The following is a 16,057-nucleotide window of genomic DNA, read 5'->3' on the forward strand; positions in this document are numbered from 1 at the left end:
CTTGCAATGTAACATAACACACACATTCATTCCATGGTCTGCATGGTCCTAGATGAAAATGGTGTTGTTTGGACATAAGTAATGCCACCACAGTGGCCGTCTTAAAACTCTTGCTATGTAACATAACACACACATTCATTCCATGGTCTGCATGGTCCTAGATGAAAATGGTGTTGTTTGGACATAAGTAATGCCACCACAGTGGCCGTCTTAAAACTCTTGCTATGTAACATAACACACACATTCATTCCATGGTCTGCATGGTCCTAGATGAAAATGGTGTTGTTTGGACATAAGTAATGCCACCACAGTGGCCGTCTTAAAACTCTTGCTATGTAACATAACACACACATTCATTCATGGTCTGCATGGTCCTAGATGAAAATGGTGTTGTTTGGACATAAGTAATGCCACCACAGTGGCCGTCTTAAAACTCTTGCTATTGCTGCTCTTCCTGAATGGATGGTCATATCAGCATGAGGTCATATCAACATGGGGTCATATCAACATGGGCTTTTCAATGGAAACACTTATGATATCTAGCTGGTCCTAAAAGAAAATGCACAGATGTGTTGTCCAATGTTGCTACCATAGCAACCACCTTATAGTTCTTTTTATTGCTACTCCACCTGAAAGGAAAGTCATATTGATATGGGGTTATCACCAGAAGACTTCTTATGACATATTACACTGGACAACAAATTTTTACAAAAGTCATGTTACTGAAATAAAATTAGTCAATTCTTATCAATTTTTATGTGCTGAACACGAATATGACAGTCAAATTGCAAAATTGGCTCTAGTTTTTTTGTAATCTGCAAGAAATTAATGTTTACATAACGAAATGCATTCCAATAGTAAAAGGTCAACTGTAATAGCCTACCTATAAAAAATCAAGTCATTGACTACATCTTAGATTTCTTCGCCTGTCTCTTGTACAGCTGTTCGGGAGCATCTCTGAGGAGTGTCCAGCAATAGTCAGCCAGCATTGTAGTGGACCATTTTCCCTGGTATCTTTGTTCCATTGTTGCGATATCTTGATGAAAACGTTCGCCGTGTTCATCACTAACAATACCACAGTTGCTAGGAAAGAAATCCAAATGGGAATGAAGGAAGTGAATCTTTAGAGACATATTGCAGCCAAGTTTCTTATACTTCATCAACATGTCTTCTACTAGTTCCTTATAGTTTTCTGCCCTAACATTTCCGAGGAAGTTTGTAGAAACTAGGCGAAAAGCATTCCATGCTTGTTTCGCGTCACCTTCCAGCAAGTTGTTGAACCGGTCATCTTTGAAAAGCTCTCGAATCTGAGGACCCACAAAAACTCCCTCTTTAATCTTTGCTTCGCTGAGTCGAGGGAATTTTTCATGCAGGTATCGGAATGCTGGCAAAGTCCGGTCAATGGCTTTCACGAAGTTCTTCATCAAACCTAGTTTGATGTGAAGGGGTGGTAGCAAGATTTTCTGAGCCTCAACCAGAGCTGGGTGTTGGATATTCTTCTCTCCAATGGCTACATTCTGCCTGTGAGTCCATTCCTTCCTCATGTAGTGCATTTCCCTTGCTCGGCTATCCCACTCGCATAAGAAACACATGTATTTTGTATATCCTTGCTGCAGTCCCATTAAAAGGGCAACTACCTTCAAATCACCACAGAGGTGCCAGCTGTACTTGTTATACTCAATGGAATTCAGTAGCTGCCTTAAGTTATCGTATGTCTCTTTCATGTGGACAGCATACGCTACTGGAATAGATGGAAGAATGTTTCCATTGTGCAAAAGCACAGCCTTGAGACTCAGTTTCGAAGAGTCCACAAATAGTCTCCATTCTTGTGGGTCATGAGTGATTTTTAAAGCATTCATGAGGCCCTCAATATCGGAACAGAATATCAGATTACTTTCCTTTCTGAAGAAAGGCTCCAATTGCTGGTGGCGCTTTCGATATGCAGTAATTGTGACATCTTCTTCTAGAAGATTCCATTGTTGGAGTCTTGATCCTTGCAATTCTGCCTTGTTCTTTGATAAGTCCAAATCACGAATCAGGTCATTTAGTTCTTCCTGTGTTATTCTGTGTGGGGTTGATGATGCACCACAGTGAAAATCTGGATCACTGCATGCTGATGGACCAGGAGAAGAACAGGTCGACTCACTTTTGTCTTCGTCAGATGAATCAAGAGAATATTCTGCTGGAGGTTCTGGAATAGAAAGTCCCTCACCATGTGGAACTGGTCTCAATGCAGACGGAATGTTTGGGTAGACTATTCTCGACTTCTTTCGCTTCGTTATTCCGCCGGAAAGAGGAGGAACCAAGCAGAAGTAACAGTCATTTAGGTGGTTGCTTGGCTCTCTCGACACCATTGGGACTGCAAACGGCATTGATGACCTTTTGCAATTCAACCACTGTGAAAGCTGTGTTGTACATGTAGCACAGCATATATGTGGAGCCCAAGGCTTGTCTTGGTCACCAACCTTGCATCCGAAGTAAAGATGATATGCCTTCTTCACTTGAGAATTGATACTTTTCTTCTGGTTGGCAAATGTCACTTCCCCACAAATATAGCAAAAATTGTCCGCGGTATTAACACACTTTCGAGGCATTACTGTTCTTTATTGTACGTAAATGGATAAAATAATAAGTTTTATGTAACAGTAGCTTGAACTGTCTCGCACAACGTCTAAAATATTTTAAATGCTGAACCTATCTGATTGGGCTTTATATAGTACACTGCTTACGTCAGCTTCAGCAGCCGCCTGGCATTAGTATAATAGGCCTACACATGTATAGTACACTGCTGACGTCAACTTACTTCAGCAGCCGCATGGCATTAGTATTGCATTGCATCAGAAAATGATGCAATCAACTGTGGATGATGTGAGCATGATTGTATTATGCAATGTTACATCATTATTCCGGATGTTGCTGCAGTCCTACTGGAGAAATTTACACAGTGAAACATAGAAAATGAGGTATATGAATATCTTCAAAACGAGAGCCAATACAAATTTTTCACGGTTATATTCGTGTTCGGCACACCAAAATACTACAGATTAGGGCCTTTTCAAGTCAGTAATGATTTCACTGTTGACCAGTGTTATTGGTCCTAAATGAAGAAGAAAAAAGTGCCAATCTGGTGGTATCTGGAAAGTCTTGTTATCAGTACTTTTCCTAGATGGCTGGTCTTAGCAACATTGCACTTTACCAAATGAGTTATTAATTTATTTTAAGAATTGCTTTTTCATCCTGTTTGTATTAGACTTCATACATAGATTTACCTAAGGGATATTGAAGATCCCAGGTAACATGAGGTATGGGACCAATTTCTGTTAGCAAAACTGTTTTATTGGGTTTTTGTAATGAAAAAAATTAATTGGTTACAAATTTCCATTTATCTGTTTATACAGTATAAGGCATATATTTGGCAGAGTTTTGTTTGTCCAAATTGGTGACATATAAAAAGCACAAAAATTAATCATGGCCAAATAATATATTTGTGCCATGCTTCTGCCTTATAACACTAGGATCTAGGAAAGTTTTATAACACTGGGAGCCATAGTTTTATAACACTGGGAGCCATATGAGTTTTTTAACACTAGGAGCCATTCAAGTTTTGTTACAGTGGGAGACCTACAAGTTTTATAACACTGGGAGCCATAAAATGTATTTTAACACTTAGAGCCATTTTAGTTTTATAACTGGGAGATGTTAAAGTTTTATATATCATTTGGAGCTGTGCAAGTTGTATAACAGCAGGAGCCATTCAAGTTTTATAACACTGGGGGACCAAAAAGTTTTATATCACTTGGAGCCATACAATTATTTTTATAACACCGAGAGCCATATGCAAAAGTTTCATAACATATGGAGCCATAAATGTTTGATAACACTAGGTGCCATAATAAAAGTTTTGTAATACTGGGAGCCACAAAAGTTATAAAACACTAGCTGTGACTAGGAGTGACCAAAATGTGGCCAGTGTTATGACAGCACTTTCTCATTGTATTTTTTGAAATAAATATCTCCAGACATGTGTTTGAGGACATTAGTACTTGGTAATGGGAATTGCTATGAAATTAAGAGGATTTTGTTCGTTTTTTTTTTTTTCAGCTGGCTTTGGGTTTGGTGACATTATTCAGCCAGGATTAGTTCAGTTCCAGCCCAGCCTTGGCCTGGAACCTGACTTCATGGATATAGATGGTGAGTAGAATGGGTGATAAGATTGAATTCCTTTGTTTATGTCTTTTTAAACTCAGCCATGACAGTGGGTAGGGCATACGGTGTAATCCTTGACCATCTATTGGAACATGTGTCAGTGAATCACACAGTGGTCTAGTTTTACTTTTAGTTTAGAGTTCTGGTGTGGCATTGGGGCATCATGCTACATGAACAAAGTCCTACTTTCATACCAAAATAACACAGAATCGTACAAAATGTATACTTTATTTACTGGAAAAAACCTATTAATTATCATTTTATTGGTTGAGTGTATACATCATGCATATTTAGAGCTAGTTATTGCATGAGTTTCTCAATGTTTTCTGCAGAAAGATCTTCATTTTATGACTGTTTCACTTTAATAGACATAGTTTTTATTAACTTTACTTGTTTAGGCCAGGAGAGCTCATAGGATGGTCTGTTATCGAACGTACATTGTCTGTCAGTTTGTTTGCTTCTTTTGTTGTCACTACAGCCTCAAAATTACATGGTTGATTGCCATGAAACTTGGCGGTTCCCTGAGTGGCTGAGTGTTCTAGAGCACTCACTGTTATAATCATTGCCATCTCACCTCTATGGCATGAATTCAAGTATTTGGCTTAGCCAATGGAGTACATGAGAAAGCTTGCCAGTAGCTTCTAATGGGTTATTGGTTCTTTCCAGGATTTTGCCAAGCTCTTCCTCCACCAGTTAACTGGCTGCCATGTGTAGCTTAGCTTGAGCTGAAAAATGACATTAAACCCCATAGCAGCCATAACAACAGCAACAAACCATAACTCTAAAACTGTCCGTATACATTCATCCAATGGTCTAGTTGGTCCTAAATGAAAATGGTGCAGCACGAACATACAATGTGTCCACTGCAGAGGCCATCATTAAATTCTGCCCAGCAACCATCTAGAAAGTCTTATTATTATGACTTATAAATGGATGGTTGACTTAACATGGGTTTGTCATCAAAAGTCCAAGTCCACCATGGTGCCTTTTTGAAATCTGGTTGCTACCAGAGAACACAAAGTAATGTTGTATTTGGTTTTCACCTGAAGACTTTTTATGATGCCTAGTTGGTCCTAAATGAAATGTTGTATTTGGTTTTCACCTGAAGACTTTTTATGATGCCAAGTTGGTCCTAAATGAAATGTTATATTTGGTTTTCACCTGAAGACTTTTTATGATGCCTAGTTGGTCCTAAATGAAATGTTATATTTGGTTTTCACCTGAAGACTTTTTATGATGCCTAGTTGGTCCTAAATGAAATGTTGTATTTGGTTTTCACCTGAAGACTTTTTTGGATGCCTAGTTGGTCCTAAATGAAATGTTGTATTTGGTTTTCACCTGAAGACTTTTTATGATGCCTAGTTGGTCCTAAATGAAATGTTGTATTTGGTTTTCACCTGAAGACTTTTCATGATGCCTAGTTGGTCTTGTGAATTGATTGCTGCTTATACTTTCAGGATGCCCAACATGGCGGCTATCTTGAAAATATTCTTATTGCTACTCCTCTGGACCAGATGGTCATATCAGAATGGAGTTTTCACAAATTTCACTTATGATGTATAGTTGGCCTTTAATGAAAATGGTGCTGTTCAGTCATTCATTACAGTGGTCATCTTGAAAATCTTATCACTGCTTCTGAATGAATGGTCATATCAACATAGGGATTTCACTGAAAGATTAATTATGATGTCTTGCTGATCATAAATGGTACTGGTTTGATTCCCAGTATTTACACCACAAATGCCATCTGGAAACTCTTGTAATGGTTACTTCTGTTTGATGGTTGATCATATCAGTATTGTGCCTTTACTGAAAGACTTCTTATAATGTATAGTTTGTCCTGAATGGACATAGTGCCAGTCTGATAGTTTGTCCTGAATAGACATGGTTCCAGTCTGATTGTTTGTCCTGAATGGACATGGTGCCAGTCTGATAGTTTGTCCTGAATGGACATGGTGCTAGCCTGATAGTTTGTCTTGAATGGACATGGTGCTAGTCTGATTGTTTGTCCTGAATGGACATGGTGCCAGTCTGACAGTTTGTCCTGAATGGACATGGTGCTAGTCTGATAGTTTGTCCTGAATGGACATGGTGCTAGTCTGATAGTTTGTCCTTAATGGACATGGTGCCAGTATGATTGTCCTGAATGGACATGGTGCCAATCTGATAGTTTGTCCTGAATGGACATGGTGCTAGTCTGATTGTTTGTCCTGAGTGGACATGGTGCCAGTCTGATAGTTTGTCCTGAATGGACATGGTGCCAGTTTGATAGTTTGTCCTGAGTGGACATGGTGCCAGTCTGATAGTTTGTCCTGAATGGACATGGTGCCAGTATGATTGTTTGTCCAGAATGGACATGGTGCCAGTCTGATAGTTTGTCCTGAATGGACATGGTGCTAGTCTGATTGTTTGTCCTGAATGGACATGGTGCCAGTATGATTGTTTGTCCTGAATGGACATGGTGCTAGTCTGATTGTTTGTCCTGAATGGACATGGTGCTAGTCTGATTGTTTGTCCTGAATGGACATGGTGCCACTCTGATATCCATTATGGCCACTGTAGCAGCCATCTTTAAAATCTTTTTATTATTACTTTTCAAAATCAGAAAGTTATGTCTGCATGGGATTTTCACCAGAAGAGTTCCTATGAGGTCATGTTTGTCCTAAATGATGTCTGGTTGGTCCTAAATGAAAATGGTGCTACTCTGACATCCACAGCAGCTAATTTGAAAATCTTATTGAAGAGCAACAGTATTGGTTTCAACACTCAGGAGATAAATGGAAGAATTTTTTCTTTCTTGAATTCATGGACATTGCCAGTCTTTTGTAGGAACTCTTTTTCTGCATTGGTGAAGTGTTCATTCCAAAATTCTTTCTTTCAGTTAACCATAAGCATTTCTAAATACCTTTGTGATCAAGATTGCATATTTGCAGTTAAATTCAAGCATCTAACTCAACCATTAAAGACATGGGGAATGTTTAGCTAATTTGGTGTCTTTTACAGCTTGTTTTTCTTTCCAGTTTTGTCCTGAAATTCCTAAGTTAGAAGTGAAAGTGGAGCATTATGTAACTCTGATGTACTTTTCTCAATCCCACATTTCTACAGATTATTAATAATATGCCTTTTGGATAATTACTTACTAATTGTGCTTCTGAAATGTGCTAATGCTGCATGATTGTTTGTTAGATGTATACATATTTTACTTTTCTGGTCAAATTGAGATTGGACAGATTTGATCTGTCAAGACTGTTTACATTTATACAAAACTGGTGTAATTTAAGTTGTTAATAAAGCATGACAGCTTGATCCAGCTGCAAACAACACATACCATGTCCTGCTATTTTTTACAGATCAGGCTTCAAGATGTTTCTTCTTTTGTTAAGGCCTGACAGTCTCCATTGACCTGCTGATCAGGGTCTGTGCAGTTTGCAGTTAGATTTGAATTGTACACAACTATATATTTTTGATTTGAGTATTCTATTCTCCTAAGGCTTGCTGCTTGTCTTACAACCTTTTGCCTCATCCATTTAAATGCTACTTCCGAATTTTGACAGATATAATACAAACCACAAGAAGCCAGCTATCAAATTTTGCCTCATCATCTAACACAAGTGGTTCCATGGACTTTCTGTCCTCTCCAACATACAGCAGCAATCAGGTAAGTTGCATCTTTGCTTGTCAAGGATTGCTGATGTACTTTGTTTTACAGATCACCCTTGGCATACATAGTTGGCTGAATCGGTGTTTTGAACAAATGCCTTCTTGAAGAGATGTTTGATATTTGTTTATTTAGGGTCAAACAATTTTGTATACCAGCTTAGAAAATTGCAATTCATATGTGTGATGTTAAATACTTGACATTTTTTATGTTGAAATAAGAAACTTTGGTCTAGTTTAATGGTGTTTATTGTTATGTTTGACAATTTCTTGCCACAGATTTTTGTTGCAGTGTTGTAGCTTTTATTTATCTTACATCAATAGTGCAAATGTAACAAAATGCTTTCTTAAAAAATACTTCAGGTGGGTAAATATATGTAGGTAAGAAAAGATGCCATAATTTTCATCAGAAAGCACATTATCACATATATGGGAGAGGGAGTTAACATTTTCCTCAAGGTAGCACTAAACACTTGTTACATTTGGCATTGGGATGAATTTTTAATTGAAGACAACATTGTGTCACCCTCTTTCTTCCTTGTAAATTAAAGTGGTGTCAAGAATATGTTATTTCATTTTGTATGCAGAAAGGGAGGAGTCTAGTGTAGAAACATGTTTGGGGTAGCCAGGTTAAAGTCTTTGTGAGTGTGCCAATTTTTGTCATTGCAGTTTTTATGCATAAATGGCAATTTTAGTATGAATTATTTTATGGGGAAATCTTTCAAATTATTGGTCCACTTTCCTGTTCATGAGAGTGGATCACAAATGTCATTATCTTATTTATGAAACAGCTCTCAATTTGCTCAGTGCATGTTCTTGATTAAGTTGAAAGAACAAGCTTTAGGTTTACACATTGCATTGAGGTGGGAAGGTGTTTCTTTAAAGGGTATAATCATAGATGGATCAGCTTTGCTATGCCAGTCATTTTATTATTATTTTTTCTTCTTCATTTTTTAATGAGTTTCAAAATGTATACGTGTTTATGGTTAGGTAAAAAAGAAAGTGTTTCCAGTCAGCCGACCATCCCTTCTTCTCATTGCCGACCTTCACACTTTCTCCCCATTATAACAAATATCAAACATCACATTTAATATATATGTTTGAAAAAATGATCTGCCTATGCTAATTCTAAAACCAGTGCAATAGGAAACACACATTTTTTTCCTTCGTTGTGGGGTTATATTTTGTTAACATATGACCTTATGACTTTGAAGGTAAGAGGGTGCATCCTTGACCCTGGCCATAGGTGAAAGTTGTTGAGTGTTACATTAAAGAGCATTTATATACCTTTTTCAGATTTCAGTTTTATGATTGTTATTGATGGATATTACTCCTTCTTAAAATAACATTTTCCTATTGGGGAAAAGTATGATTTTTAAAAATATAACTTCTGAAACCTGACCTTTTTGCCTTCATATGGATTGATGGAATAATGCAATTTTTAGTATGTATACTGTTTCAACATAATAATGTGTAATAGAAATCACTTCTTCATCTTATGGCTACCAGATTAATGGTCATGAGGTGCAAAAGCAAAATTGGTTGTATACTGGTCTAGAAAACTTGAAATCCAGTGGGATATTTGATTATATTTATTGTCATGTTTATACATTTTTTGTAACAGCTTTCCAGTGTGATATGCAGCTGAGGTGGCCAATACATAGATAATAAAACTCTTAACAAAATTTACCCCTAAATGATACTTAAAGTGGGGCATGTAAGTATATTTTGCATACAGCAGGGAAATATGGATGCTGTATTATTCATAATTGAGCACATTATGACCTTGTATGGACAGTAAGGAACTGAAAAACACTTCTATTTTTAGCTCTATTGATCTTTGATGGCGTGTTTTCTGTCTTCCTACTTATGCCTATCTACATGTTTGTTATTGCTACTTCTTAACTTCTTTGAGGATTGACATGAAACTTTAAAAACACTCGCATTCAATGATCTGGGGTCCCGACTGGTCTAATGGATCTCACCTCTCACCTCTGCCATCTCACCTCTGTCTGTGTGGGTTCAAGTCTTGGATTTGGCCAATGTGGGTATGTGCGAAATCTTGCCAGTAGCTTCTCATGGGGAAGTGGTTCTTTCTGGGTTTTTCCGGGGTTCTTCCTCCATCATTTATACTGGCTGCCATGTATAGCCTATATTATGTTGGAAAATGGCATTAAACCCTACAACAACAACAACATCATTCAATGGTTTAGTTGGATCTAGCAAAAATGGTGCTGCACCATCATCCATTTTGGCAACCACAGTAGCTATCTGAAATAGATTCTTATCAGTGTTCCTCCTGAGGTTTTCACTGAAAGACATCATATGAAGAAAAATTGTTCCAATCTGACATTCAATATGTCCACCATGGTGGCCATCTTGAAACTCTTGTCATTACTTCTCCTGAACAGAAAGTTTTCACCAGAAGACATTTCATGATGCCTAATTTTCATCAGAAGACATTTCATGATGCCTAGTTTTCACCATAAGACATTTCATGATGCCTAGTTGGTCCTAAATGAAAATTGTTTGCTGGAGCAGCAAGTATTTTTAAAATCTTATCACTTCTTCTAAAGTACCAGTAGGATGGTCTTGAACTTTGATCTATTTGGTCATAAATGGTGCTGATTAGTACCAGTAGGATATACTTGAACTTTGATCTATTTGGTCATACATGGTGCTGATTAGTACCAGTAGGATATACTTGAACTTTGATCTATTTGGTCATACATGGTACTGATTAGTACCAGTAGGATATACTTGAACTTTGATCTATTTGGTCATACATGGTACTGATTAGTACCAGTAGGATGGTCTTGAACTTTGATCTATTTGGTCATAAATGGTGTTGATTGAAGTTCTAGTATGGTCACCACAGTGGACATCTGGAAAATATTGCTACTCCTCCTAAACCGATGGACATATTAAAAAACTTCTTACGATGTCAAGTTTGATATAAATTAAAAAGGCACAGATTTAATGTCCAGTATGGCCACCACAGTAGCCTTCTTGAACTCTTACTTTTCCTGAATGGAAGAAATTTTTCTTATCTTCAATTGCTGGAAATTCATCTTGCTCATTAAGGGATCAGTCCCATTAAGGAACTTTGTTTAAGTATTGTCCAAGTAATAAGTAATAGTCTGGTAAAATTGGATGGATCAGGACACTACACTGGTAGTTTTGTTGGGAAGTTCTGCTGTGGAAATCCAAGTTTTAAATAATGTAATTGGAGTGTTCAGCTTATTCAGGGTATTATAAAACTAGCTTTATATTGAATTTCCAGCATTTCATGACATTTAATTTCCAGTGTTTTCCATATTTTCTTGTTGACTGTCCTCCTTTGGTTTCCACAGCTTAACTTTACTAAGGAATTTAAACCCAATTTATCATGCAAATTAGTTTTGATTTCAGTGTCATCATTTAAGAGAAGTTATATCCCTCCTGATTGCCCCTTTCTCCTAACATGGTTTCCCAACACAAATTCCTCATTTATGAGGTACTGCTGAGCAAATTGTACTGAGAAGAACCCTTTGTTATGCACCCATTGATTACATCTCTAGTTTATTACATTTCTGGTAAAGATTTTATCAAAATGTTCAAATTGTGGCAGTTTAATTTGAAATTTTTGCTTCTTTCAGAGGCATCAAGAAAATTTGAACTTCTGTCCATCCGATTTTCTTATTGTCCTGTTGATGCATGTTATAATACTTGCATGAAACTTTTATTTTTAACGCAGTGGAATATGAGCAGAAATATTATTCAACTTAAATTGCTTCATGGGATTATCAGTGAATAAAACAAGTTTGAAGTTGATTATAATGTCATTACAAAAGATGAGACGATTTAAGTTCTGTCAGCCAGTGTTATAGGTTTATATTTGTATGTAAAGAAAAAAGATGTTTTTGAATGATAGGTTTTATTACTTAGACAACATTATGTAAGCTAACATGGTGTCTCATGTTTTCAGTCTGCACTGGTTGCCAGTGAAGAAGATACCGTCAGAATGCATTGGCATTGATTTGATGAGTTGTGGTGTAAGTGAGGATAAAAATATTTCCATGTAATAATAATAATAATAATAATAATTTAATTTATTGATGCTGTTGAGATGTTTTACAGAAACAATTAACATTTTGTTTTTCTTGTTTCAGAATCCAGTGGATTTTAGTTCGAGATTGCAGAATGATGTTGAAATGTTGCCAGTTTCTCAGTCTAGCTCACTTGGGATTCATGCAGGAACGGCCCCTTCATCAGTCCTCTCCACAGATAATCAGACAGTTTTGGACCTAGGGACATCTCCTGAGCAATTTATTTTAAATCAGTTACAGCTTCTTCAGCAACAAAATCAGCAAAGTCAGCAGAAACAGCAGCCACGAAAACAGCAACCACAGCAGCAGCAACAGTCGTTATCATTTTTAGTGCAGAATAATCAGCTAAGAAATTTGCTTACAGGAAAACCTAATGCTATGTCCAATTCTAATGTCACTTGCTCAGATATTGCTAAAACAGGACGGATCAGTTCAGTTGTATCACAGCCACAGCAGCAACAGCAAGTAACCCGTCAGCCATATTCTGCTCTCCAGGCTGCGCTATTGGGCAAACCTGCTACCGCAGATCAAAAATCAGATCTGCCTGTGTTTACAACAGCAGACAGCATGCCAATTATGACACGGAAGGACAACCATGCCAAAAGTTCAGCTTCATTAGGACAGCAGCAACAGCGGCAGCAGCAGTCACAGTCGCAGAAAAATGATGGTTTCATTGTTCCAGTAAGCTACTTTAATATTCTCCATATTTTCTCAGTCATGTAGTATGAATTGTACTAATGTTATTTTAGATCCCAGGATTGTTCAACAAGGCTAGTTTTCTTGTTGTTTCACCTGCATAAGGATGGTGAGGCCAAAAAGAGCAAGATGTTTTCAGTCAGCCAACCATCCATGTTTCTCATTGCCAACCCTTGCACTTCTTACCCCCATGGTACGGGGGCCCTGAGTGGTCTAAAGCACTCTCCGTTACGGATCACTGCCATCTCACCTCTTTCTGCATGGGTTTGAGTCTCAGATTCAGCCAATGTGGGTATGTGAGACAGCATGCCAGTAGCTTCTCGTGGGTCGGTGGTTCTTTCCGGGGGTTTTCCCGGGTTCTTCCTCCACCATTAATACTGGCTGCCACGTATAGCCTATCGTGTGCTGAAAAATGGCATTAAACTCTACAACAACAACAACAACAACCCCATGGTACCCCTTCCCATTGATTTGTGCATATAAGTGATCTTGTTTTGTCTAGTACTTGGAAGCTCTTAGTACATTATACATAAAATCATTAAATAATATATAACTTTTTATAAAGATACCCACCTACCCTAACTTTAAATGTAATTGGTTACATATTTTTTTTTAGGCCTGAGATGTAATAGTCATGTAAAAGAATATGATCTCCCAGATGCAGAAACTGTTATGCTATAAAATATTTTATGATATAAAATAAAATCAATTACATATAGTGCTGCCATTTTCTGTCATTACGTTACTATCAAGGGGAGCCTACTCTCTAGATAATATAACCTGGTTTTTACAAGTCACATTTTCTGATAAATATATTTGTTTTTTAAATTAATAGTGTGATAACAATCCCAATGTTATGGAATAAAACACTGGCTAGTTGTTGAACTTTTACATGAGGCTACAGTTGCTCTGATTACACTATGATATTTGATAAGGGGAAGCTACTCTTTACACATTACACCAGGGCATTTGAAAATCTACATTTTCAGATGAATATGTTTATTTTTTAAGTTAATAAAAGTCATAACAATTAAGAGCAATTCATAAACAATTTCAGTTAGTAAATTGTTTGTATATCATTGATAAATCAAAGTTTTCAAATTTATTTAATCTGTTTTTATTTTCATTTCGGTGCCACTCTTAAAAGAAGCATCTACAAATGCACAGATATCTTATGAATAATGTCATGTATTAATTTCAGAACATAATTTATAACAATGTTACTCACAAGGACGTAACATGAGACCATGCAAAAGAAGTTAAAAACTACACATCTGGGAACACAGTTTGGAGATACATCCGTTTCCTTTAGCACCACAACTTTCTAGGGTTCAATGATATGCCTTCATTGTATTGTAATATATCATGATATTACAGTATTTTGCAATACATTTATATAAAATGATAACACCATTATACATTTTTTAACATGATGTGGTTTAATTAAAAAAGCATGTACTGATAAAGAATCTACAATTGTCTTGAAGCAGCGATGTGAAATTCGATGACCATAACAGGAAGTAACTTCTAAATGTTTCAGAACAAGTGTAATTACATCTACATTTTTAAAATGTGTAATTATATCTGCTAATTTCATATGTTCTTGTTGAGAAATATGAAAATATTAACAGTCTCCAGAGTTATGGAATTTCTGACGGGACAGATGTCACTAGAATACACAGTCTTTTTCTTGCTTAATATGCTAAAAGAGTTATGGATGTTCTGACGGGACAGATGTCACTAGAATACACAGTCTTTTTCTTGCCTAATATGCTAAAAGAGGAAACTTAGGCTGATTTTCTTTCCACGAGTGTAAAGGGTCATCCATTATTGCAATCACAGGCACCTCTTTGTACAGATAAGTTTCCATTTTTGCTCTATAAAACACTGACTAGGTCCCCTTTTGTTCCTGTGCAATGATGACATTGCCAAGGATGGTAATGCTAATCCTGTTGATGAAGGTTTCAAAGAGTCACTGGTCACCTCCATGGCATCTGTTTACAAGGTTCAAATCTATGTATGACAAAAACATCTCAGACCTTGTGTTTAAAATGCTTCTAATAATGATGTAAGTGTTATTGATAACATCAAATTAAACGTTCTTTTAAAAATTTTGATACTGTATTTCAAAGCAAATATGTTTATTTTTAATGAGGTTAAATTGAAATATTTTGCAATTCTAACAGTATAACTTTTACTACAAATTGTATAAGGCATCACACTTCAGAACATCCTCTTTTACTGTGTTTCATCAAATGTTATAAAAATATTCGAAAAGAAAAATAAGTTACAATTTGTAATGGACATGGTACTGTGATTTAAGGCCTTCCAAGCAGCTAAGTTGAGTCTATGTGCTTTCAAAATGGATGGAGCACCCTGCCTTGGTCACCAGAACCATCATGTTCGCTGCATTGTCCATTACAGGTTGTTGCACAAATTCCATTAAAAAAATTACATTGGTCAACACATAACAATGTTCCAATATGGCCGTAAAATCATCATTACTTGTGACACTAAATATTCTCAGATTTTTTACAAGAAATCTTGCAGTTGCATTGTATTGTGCAGGAAGTTGCTGGTTTGAACTATGGCCAAGTCGTACCAAAGACTTCTAAAAGTGGTACTAGCAGCTACCTTGCATGGCATTCAGCTTTAAGAGGTTAGTGCTAGGACTGGAATTGTATCCTTTTGACTGGAACACTCTTCCTGACAAATTGTATGGCTCATGCAATATCTGAGTCAATGCTGTATGTGATTTGTACACTGTTATTTGAATTTAACATCCCACTAACCAGTTTATGTTAACCTCTCATGGAACAGTTTTATTTTCCTTTGAAATGATGGAATTTTATTAGACTTAAGTTTATCAGATTTTGTATGATTTAGTTTTGATGGCCTGTATAGTAAACTTTTTGTTGACAGATCCTCTAAATTATTTCACTTAGATCCAAGCCTTGTTAACAGTCCAATCATTAATACGGACTTAAGAAAATTATTGCAACCTCGTGTTACAATAACATTCTATTTTTGACTGTAGAGGGTTGTCAGTAGTGACCTGGTGTAAAATTTTAAATCTGGTCTTCTTTTCCTCACATGTATTTTTCAATATTAGCAGGGAAAGCCAGTGTCCAAACCTAGGCAGCAGCAGCAGCTGCAGCAACAACAGCGTCAAATAGCACCTGCCAGAACTGCCTCATCAAGCTCTCAGACCACTTCACAGACTGGCATGCTTGCTCAGCTGCTTACGACAGGTAGTTCATTGTCTGTTTATGATTCAACATTGTTGCTTGTGAGGTTCTTGGTGTTCTTGTGTAGTGACGCTATCATATGTATAGTTCTATTATATTTCTACAAAATTTCGATGGAGAATTAGAATTTTGATCATATAACATCAAGATCTTGGGGATGAG

The 16,057-nt window shown here is 36.7% G+C and overlaps 1 protein-coding gene across 2 annotated transcripts in view; it reads left to right on the forward strand.

Annotated features, from left to right (window-relative positions):
* Positions 1–16,057, forward strand: part of LOC149775115 (MLX-interacting protein-like) — an 88,915-nt gene that overhangs the window by 35,079 nt on the left and 37,779 nt on the right. For both annotated transcript variants that reach the window (XM_089943602.1, XM_089943603.1), the window contains exons 6-9: positions 4,102–4,191; positions 7,761–7,864; positions 12,015–12,632; positions 15,760–15,898. In XM_089943602.1, the coding sequence (XP_089799728.1) occupies positions 4,102–4,191; positions 7,761–7,864; positions 12,015–12,632; positions 15,760–15,898 (951 nt within the window). The remainder of the gene's footprint in view (positions 1–4,101; positions 4,192–7,760; positions 7,865–12,014; positions 12,633–15,759; positions 15,899–16,057) is intronic.

This window comes from Sinohyriopsis cumingii, chromosome 19 (genome assembly GCF_028554795.1).
Source record: "Sinohyriopsis cumingii isolate HCF-2022 chromosome 19, ASM2855479v2, whole genome shotgun sequence".
NCBI classification, from domain to species: Eukaryota; Metazoa; Mollusca; class Bivalvia; order Unionida; family Unionidae; genus Sinohyriopsis; species Sinohyriopsis cumingii.